Raw genomic sequence first — 9,643 nt, 5'->3', positions numbered from 1 at the left:
TAAGTTGAAAATAACATAGCTACACATTTACTAGTATTCAACAACGTATTTTTTGAGGGTTGCATAGGCTTTAAAGGAGTTAATAGTGATTAACGTCACCGTAAATAGTAAAAAAAAAAAACAATTTTCCACCTTTTTCACAACATAAGTGATTTATGTTTCACTTTTATGGTTTAAATTGCTGCATTTATACTTCTTATTTTACTATATTGTTTCGATGTGAACTATACACTCGGTGACTCATACATAGCCGCAATAGCAAGCAATTAATGTGCAGGAACACAATATCAAATCGTCCTAGGTTTATTGGATTTTTAAACTAGTTGAGAAACAGAGTCTTATCAGGTAGAATTTTGAGCCGATACGTTTAGTCCGTTAGTTCTTACTTTTAATGTAAAAAAAATGGCAACAAAAATTTTACTAATTTTACCATAGAAAATGACGTAGTCGTGACGTAGTCAATTTAAACATTAACTAGAATGTCGGTAAATCCGCATTTAATTTAAAACACTTAACTATTGGTTTGTATCAGAAATTACCTTATAATTGTGAATAGGGGGTTTTCTGTTTACTGAGCTCTAAGTGTATGTAACATATACCAGCTGCTCTGTAAATTGGCTCAAAAAAATCATAAATACCTTTTAACATTTTTTAATTCTTCGGCACTATAGTTAATGGCTTCGCTGAAAGAAATCACAGTAACGATATATGTTTTAACTTCACCCATTTCACACTGGTATTATTTACTCTATTTATTTTATATATATATATATATATAGGTTATTCTATAAATTATTTTAACGCAACTACAGTAGATATAGTATACTTTACTGACTGGCGCTGGCCCATAATTCATATCTGTATTAGATATCTATATATGTATTGACTATACAAGAACGGTCATAACGTTATAGTATTATTATTATTATTATTATTATTATTATATTTATTTATATTGCGCCTTTTTTCATAAAATGATCAAAGGCGCAGCACATCAATATCACAACCGACTGAACAATAAAATGTTCGAATAATAACAATGTACATGTGAGATATATCACTAACTATGAGGTCAAATGACATTAAAACAAAGTTGGCTATGTAATATTAAAAACCTATATGAAATCATTTCTCTAAAATCTAAATCTATTAAGCACTCCCTATAAATCATAATTAACTGTGTAAGGATTGTGAGATTGGCTTACACTCCGGCATATGCGAAGAGACCAGAATACATCGCAAGGCCTATCTCCCCAACTGACGATGTAGTACCATCGAATGCAGAATCAAAATTTGGAACATCGCCTTTGCGTTTGATGATCTCGACGAACCCCATGACGATAATGGCACCAAGAGCCACCAGTTTGATATAAAACATCCAGTTCTGAATGTGCGCTGCCCAGGTCACACTCCAGCAGTTGATGGCGGTGAGTGTAACTATATGAAAGCAAAAAATCGCTACGATCTCGGTTCATTGCGATTAGAATGATGGCACCCTAACTGTATAGTACATTGACCTGTAGGTTTGTGCCAAGTGTAAAGACTCGTTACATTATATAACAGAATGACTGTCTTCTGACGATCCGAGCTGGTGACGCCAAAATGACTGTCTATAAAAATTGTGTGCAGTGTTTCAACAGAAATTTTTATTTTTAATAAAAATATCCCTGTAGTTAGCTATAATAACAAAAACATTTTCCGTACGCCCAGCTTACATGTATATACTGTATCAATATACCTACAAAGCTAAAACTCTATGTTAATTTACCTTTTGAACCTTCTAATGCGCTCCGGTCAGAGTTGTTATTATTGCCCAATTACAATGACGCTTCGAATCATGTGGTTTCGTCTGCGCTCGTTTTGGTATTATTTCATTTGTGAGTGCGTTTCAATATGCAATTGCCTACAACTTCTACATTATTTTGGCCGTTATTGATTAGGCAAACCTAATCCATTATTGTATCTCATGTAACGGTCAAGTTTAATGTTAAAATAAACATAGTTTTGATGTAGTTCTTTAACTTCTTAAACGTTTTTACTTCGAATTTTATTGACGTGTTTTCGACGAATTTTCATTTTAACCACATGAAACTATGTAATTTTAAATACATTACGGCGGTGCGTATGATATTGTAATTTTAATTTTGATAGTTGTTTATGTCACTACTATTGCCATTATATTCAGTGATATACGGGAATTACGATTTACGAGTAACATTACAAAGAACAGTACAAAAAACATTACTAAGGATTCTGTATGGTCTGGTACGGGAGGAGGTCCATGGGGGTGACACCATGAGTTACCGCACCATGTGACACCAAGCCTAGTCACGCCACTTAATTGTGGGGTTTCTAGGCCTTCTTCATTATTTCGCCGTGTATATTATGTCGAAGCCTGAGGCCTACAGACCGTAAAATTCGCATTAGCAACACATGCGAAGAATATATTCACTCACTTGTTGCACTTACATTTGGGAAGATGCTTTATCATATGGAAGGAACTAGGGTCCGTATTTGGGTAACATTCTGCATGCATACACTATACACAAAAAGTTGCAATAAGAATGCATCGCAAGTTTACTTACTGATACCTACTATTAAGATGCGTATAGTATGCACTTACTGAGCACAAACAAAGCAAGGAGACGAGTTGTTGCTGGTGAGACGTCACAGCCTACGAATATTGGCTCCAAGAGGTATTTGACTGTGGCTAACGCGGCGATACACTGCGATGTTGGCCGGCGGAGCACCAACTCTGTCCACACAAACAGGAAGGAAATCAAGGATCCAAACGCTTCGTGCATGTAAGAGTAAATTCCCCCAGACTTTGGCACGGTTACTCCGATCTCAGCGTACGATAGAGACCCAAACGCAGAGAAGATACCGCAGGCGACCCATAATATCAGCGACAATCCCACTGATCCGGCGTGCATCAGGACTCCTTTCGGAGACACAAATATTCCCGATCCAATGATGGAGCCCGCACTCAGTGCGATGGCACGGAGAAGAGTCAGCTCCTTCCGCATATAAACCTTGTCCGACTCATCGTCGGGGCTGATATTCTTAGCGTGACACCTATAAGTTAACTTGTCGGTAAAACCCATGTCTATAGCTTTCTGTTATTTGTCGCGTAGATCGCTAAGCACCCAGCAAGTTTGCTTCGCAAGTAGAGACCACGACCAGTGCGGTCCAAAATCCATGGCAATGTGGTTACGTTATCCGTAGACTATCTTCACCGTGAGTAATTTTGTATAGAAATGAGTCACCGGCGTTTCGTGCACCCCGCGAGTACAACATGGCAATATTGTATATTTTGGCTGAATGCCAGCGTTACTTCAGGCACGCCCATAGATTACACATATATACCAAGGCACGATAATGCATAATCTATGCTTACTTAACTTTACTTAACGTAACTTTACTTTAACCTACTACTTTAAATTATCGTTTTATAATTGCAAATGTAATGTGTCTTGTGTAAGCTATATAACGTTAGGAAAATGCAAAAACGTACAAATTCTGTTTAAAATTTATTGAGGCGTTTTACCTTTGCAAGATTATTATATAAAGAATTTTGCAGATGGGTTTAACATTTATCATTTCTAATGTTATAACGGTTACTGGTAGATATGCCTTTATTGAGACGACGAGGCGGGATACCTTATAACCAAGAGAGTTTGTATCGAACTACTCGTATACGTATGCGATCTCTACTTAAATTTACCAATTTCAACAAAATAGCTTAAATTTTGACAGATATTTGGCTCGCGGAAATACAGATATAGGCCTAACCTTGTAATTTATGTCACTGTATACAGGACAATAATTGGGAAGATGGGCTAGTGCACTATTACAGCGAGACTGACATTCAGTAGACTTTGGTATTGCAATCCACTCGTGGGTCCGTCGATCGTCGTCTATCGCGAAGCGATGATGACCATTTAGGCATCCATAGTTTAGTCTAGGTGGGTTGATGGGTGGGCAGATGACCGAAGAGACCAATCCATTGGGTATGTGTACCCGTTAATTTAACTGATAGACGTATTATGTAACCGAATAGTGGCAGAATAATTTTGACATTTTTCACGTGCGATCACGAACAGTAGGCTATATTATATCTTCTCAATTCCGCCAATAACATAATATAATTTTAAAGGATTCGTCCCTATGTTAAATGCGCAGTTGGATTAATAAAATTACTCGAGTACGTAAGAAAGTTGGTTAGCAAATGTCGGCCAGTTGAAGCAAAATCGAATGAGCCAATTGTCGCGTGAGAATGACGGTTGAGATTATCGGTGTCGAATGTGAGGTGAGCAATTGTCGGTGAGGATGTGGGGTGAGCAATTGTCGGGTGAGAATGTGCGGTGAGCAATTGTCGGATGAGATGTGAGGTGAGCAATAATTGTCGGATGAGGATGTGGGGTGAACAAATGTCGGGTGAGAATGTCGGGAATTAATTGTTAGGTCTGGCACTCGTCTATATCTCTACAGTATCCTCGCACAGTCTGGTGCGCGCGGTGACATTACGTGTTGTAGATGAGGTTTGAACAGCGTCTAAGTAGAACTATTAGGTGATAAAGACTATATAACCATTAAAAACTATGTTAGTAAATATAATTCGTATTTATTGACTATAATTGTATTATTCGAACAGCGCAAGTCACTGTGGTCTACGAAGTGTCGTACAGTTAATACGACAGTGCTGTTAATAATATTATGTCGGTTGAGTCAATTGTTTTTTTCTTTACACGCAGTTTGCAGTAAATGCCGTTGGGTTGATTGACCTGTAACGTGGTGCACTGAACCTACGCGCTTTTCTTTTGTGGCATAATTCTTGTCACTTACTTATGAAGTCTGCAAAGATTTTCTCTGCCAGTCTGCAAGTCTCGATTTGATCGTCTTGCGAACATAGTCCATAACATCGTCTTGTCGAGTTGGATTCATAGTGCAACTGAACTCTTATAGTGTGTCTCAACTCGATCAGTATTGATACACGCGCCCGCACCAACCTTGCTGTTGCCGTCCACGTCTTTACGACACCCGTCAATACGAAAATGTATCAAAAGTACAGAACCCGGATGCAGCCGCCTATATTATAGCCTCTCTATACAGGCCTGAGCATATTTCGCATCAATCACAAGTACACGTTAATTTTATTTTGCCATTTTAAATTTTAAATTAACAGTGCAACTGTTCTGTTATAGCGCTATTGCGTATTGGAGCCCAATTTACACAAATAAGTACAAAATGCAAATATAAAACTCAATCGCGTATACCATGATAATCGCCGCACGATGATTGAGCGGAGAGTATCCACGAGTGTCATGGCAGCAAAGATCAAAGACGCCGCCGCATATATATATATATATATGCTTCTATTTGCAGTCGTGGTAGGCTATCTCTACCTGTGCGTACCTTCGCTCCCGGGCGAAAAGCTATACAGGTAGAGCTAAATCCTGGGTTTCGTAATAAAGTATCGCTAAGAATTGATGCACAGCAACTCCCTCGTTATCAATGAAACGCCCATCACTCAGTTTCGTTTCATTTATGTTATATTTTGTGGATACGTCGTGTGAGTGTAACACGGCGTTGTTCACGGGCCGTATATTTAAAAAAAAAAGAATTTAGAAAAACAAGTTGCGTTTCTACTAAGTGTCTATAATATCGTTTGAGCATATCTTTGTGGACATGTGTCTTAGAAGCATTTGTCGTAAAAATAAAGGTTATAGAAATGTAGTAAAATATTTAATAATGTTTTAGTTAGTTAGATGAGCAAATATCGGGTCACTGCACAAGCTGCTCCCATGCACTCTTCTAGAGTCTAGAGAGTACAGGTTTTGGGGAAGTTTGAAAAACTTAGTCACTTATAATTGTAAAAAATAAAAACGTGCTGGGTATAAATTTTTATTTATTCATATTTATTCATTTTTATTTATTTAAAGACGGTACATTGGTAAACGATATATCATCATATGAGCTTGCAAGCGCCTCACCGTCAGTTCAATAATAAAAAAACAGTTCTAATGCTAGTTTAACAAGTGACACGTGACGACACCAGGGCAGCCTAGCCCCAGGGTATGTACTTTTAGTAAAACTATATCACGCACACTATATTATAACATTTTACAAGGCGACACTAAACGTATAAATCATAGCAACTAGTAAAGGCAACTGACGTACACATACGAAAACACGCGAATATTAAAACATAAAAACAATAACCACAAAAGGATGCCAAAACTTCGAGTCGATTAAAAGAAAAATTTTACTGAGAAAATACGTTGCTGTGGTTAACAACCATATATGCGTGCAACACACGTGGATAAAAGGAGCATATATGGCATGTGATGGAGTCGTTACCGTGACTGCATAATGTAAGTTTAAGAACAATTGCAGGAAATAAATGCAAAGAAGAGATATAGACATGTATAAGGATTCGATGCAAAGTGCTACAAATAACAGACATATGGCGAAGGTCGCGAGAAGAATACAGTAGCAGCTGGGTTAATGATTCATATCGAAGCACAGCCCAGTTTATCACATGGGGGGGGGGCTCAGTGGCACATCGCACATCCGCAGGATGGACCTGACCACGATCTTAGGAGCCTCAGGGTTTGAGGTCTGTAGCCTGACAGATGTTGTGGGTAGTTTATTCCATAGCCAAGGCCCAATTAAGCGCGATGATACCGAAAATATTTCTTGCTATGAGCTTGCGATGACAGAGTTTTTATTTCGAAGGTTAATGGTGCATGATGTATAACAAAAGACTCTTTATATAGGTTGGGCTTTGCCCATGTAGCACAGCTTTTCATATAAAATTATATATGGATTCGACAATGTATTATTTCTTTTGGTACACTATAGGCAGGCGCATTGCTAGATTTAACTCTATGAATTTCTCGTTTTAGAGCTGTTTGGAAGACCGAGTCCCGCCCTACTATAATCGACTACGTTTAGTGAGATGCTGCGCACCCCCACACAATTATCCTTGGCAGGGAGGCCCTGGTTATTTCCTCAGGCTACAGCCACGGAGATGCATCTTCTCTATCCAGTGCTAGCAGGGGCGACGCCAGGGTATTTTCTACACGAGCCTGACGAGGGGTAGCTCAGTAAAACCACTTGATAACTTTCCCGGCAGGTGGTTTTACTCAGCATACCGCAGCATGTCAATGTATTTATATTGAGAAACACATTATAAAATTAACTACTCAACTAAAAATAAATAATAATATACCCTAACTACACAGACAGGCGCGCGCGCCTTTGACAGGCTTATGTTTTAATGGTTCAATAGCTAGGCAGATTGGGTTTACGTTAGCAAAGCGAGTTCGTATTTAGCCGTGTTAAAATAACGTGCAGCACGACACGCACTTAGATATCGTGCACACACAAGCAAGCAAAACAGTGTACGACCCACACACGCAAACGTGTAAGCGTGGCGCCATCACGCACGCCGCACAGCGCCGCGGTTGCCTACAGTGAGCGCAAGCACGGTACGTCAGTACCGTGCACAGCGCACACCGCACGTGTACGTGCAGTACACTAGCTATACGCATCGTGTACGTACCATCTCACGTGTAACGTGCACATCGCACGCAACCAGTCACGCCAGTTGTACGTACGCAAGCACGTAACGTGTACGACACACGCACGGACACGGCACGCCGTGGTACGTACGCACGCCACAAGCACGTGTACGTGTCGCTGCTTCATCGAGGGTTGAACCGCAATCAATACAAAACGAAGATAAGGACAACTATCAACATCGCCCCAGCACTCCTGTAGACAGCTAAGGCCATAAGCGTTTACATACAAGAGGGCGTCAGTGTTTGGTTCCTATGGTAATGTGTCGCAGCAGTGTGATGGTTTATGCTAAGGCACTGCCCGCTCAACAGCCAGCAGCTAGCGATGGCCGTATGATGGATTTACACGCGGAAATTCATCAACATTTGCGTTACGCAAGTGCTAACGCGCGCTGTTGAGTGAATCTGCACCTACGAGCTTGCGGTAACGTACTTCGTAGAAACTCTGTGTACGCGCAATAGCAGCGTTGCGTAAGCGTTGATGAGATCGCGGCCCAGGGGCCCGCGCTAGTGGCTCCGGCGGGGTCCCAGGGCAGAGGCCCTGCAGCGTCCGGCGAGAGCTCTCCAGAGTTTTAGCTAATCAAAGCCATCAAATTGCATGACAAAAATTGTGGCAGGGAACCAGGGAGGGCAAACATATAACGCAAGGGAATGAAACACCGGGGTGGGGGCACTCACCTCACATATGGTAAGTGTATCTTGTATGTGACTGCCACAAGTTAAAAAATGGGCGGGGGCTCTGTAAACTAACTCAGACCTGAAACATGGTGGTCTCTGAAGCTAATGATTTGTTGATATGGTCGGTAGGCATCGCGAGAACCGGCTATGGGGGAGCTATGGGGAAAGCAATGGGGTCTGCCGGAACTAGCTAGGAATTCGTTGAAAATCAATGCTATGAAACTTGGACAGCCGTTTAAAAAAGGGTCTCCGAACTGTGGGGGGAAGGGAAACAGTGATTTGCTTTAAAAATCTATGCTGTAGCACTGAACCAATAAATTGTTGTTTATGTAGAGGAGAGAAAAACAGACGCGCGGAGAGAGATGAACGCACAGCACACGCACACGCCGCACATACACACACAACCACACACACACAACACACACACACACACACACACACCACAACACACACACACACACCAACTAAAACTCAGAACTAGAGGGAACTCAGCGGAGAGTAGCAACCTCCGCCAGTGAGACAATACGCCATACGCCCGGCCAACGACTCACGAACACACGAATACGCCACGATATACCCCAAGTCACTGATTGACTACGCTCGCTCCTGCTCGACGACTCGCGTAAAATCGATGCGCGGTCAACACACACACACAGTCCACACACCACACACACACACACACCACACACACCGACACACACACACTCACCACACACAACACACACACACAAGCCACAAACACGCGCGCGGCTAACTTGTACAACCGGCAAAAACGCACAGACCCGATCATACTAACCCCCCTCAACTCCGTGGGCGGAGGTAAAAAATAAGATAGCATGTAAGAGTATTATTAGAGGTGAGTCTGAATGTTGTAATTATAATTTTATAAGTGTTAACACCTCAAAAGTGTGCCTAACGGCCTTTCGCGCCGGAAACAGCATCATCGAACAAATGAATGGTCACGGCAACCTTTGGATCCCCAAAGGAAATAACAGAAAACATCGATTATCAAAATTAAGCAGCAAGGTTTTATATGGATTAAAATTCGGACTCTAATTTTCGATTTTTCGAGAAAGTGGGTGCCAGCCTTGTAGGCTACAATTCACTCGAATGTTTTTGAGGCGATCCGCCCTATTAATTTGGCAAGGATCTTCTTCTTCTTTAACCCTTCTGGCAAATAATGGGGGGGGGGCCACGCCCACCCATCATTTCAAAGACATTTTGCAAGATGTTTCTTTTTCTTTTCTCTTCTTCTCCTATCCTTTCCCTTTTTCTTTTCTTTTTCTTTTCTTTTTTTTCGTTTTCTTTTTGCTTTGTTCTTCTTCCTCTTTCCTTTTCTGCAAATGAAATAGGGGAAACGACCGCCCCCCCCCCGCTGCGCC

The 9,643-nt window shown here is 41.0% G+C and overlaps 1 protein-coding gene across 2 annotated transcripts in view; it reads right to left on the bottom strand.

The window, feature by feature from the left end:
- LOC106811092 (Y+L amino acid transporter 2-like) overlaps positions 1 to 3,171 on the bottom strand; it is a 9,790-nt gene extending 6,619 nt beyond the window's left edge. For both annotated transcript variants that reach the window (XM_014814622.1, XM_014814623.1), the window contains exons 1-3: positions 2,624 to 3,171; positions 1,206 to 1,437; positions 639 to 683 (exon numbers count right to left, since the gene is read on the bottom strand). In XM_014814622.1, the coding sequence (XP_014670108.1) occupies positions 639 to 683; positions 1,206 to 1,437; positions 2,624 to 3,104 (758 nt within the window). In that variant the 5' untranslated portion in view covers positions 3,105 to 3,171. The remainder of the gene's footprint in view (positions 1 to 638; positions 684 to 1,205; positions 1,438 to 2,623) is intronic.
- Between the last annotated feature and the right edge of the window lie 6,472 nt (positions 3,172 to 9,643).

The sequence above is a fragment of the Priapulus caudatus genome, unplaced genomic scaffold (genome assembly GCF_000485595.1).
Source record: "Priapulus caudatus unplaced genomic scaffold, Priapulus_caudatus-5.0.1 Scaffold503, whole genome shotgun sequence".
Lineage (NCBI taxonomy): Eukaryota > Metazoa > Priapulida > Priapulimorpha > Priapulimorphida > Priapulidae > Priapulus > Priapulus caudatus.
This window is presented reverse-complemented; position numbering and strand designations above follow the sequence as displayed.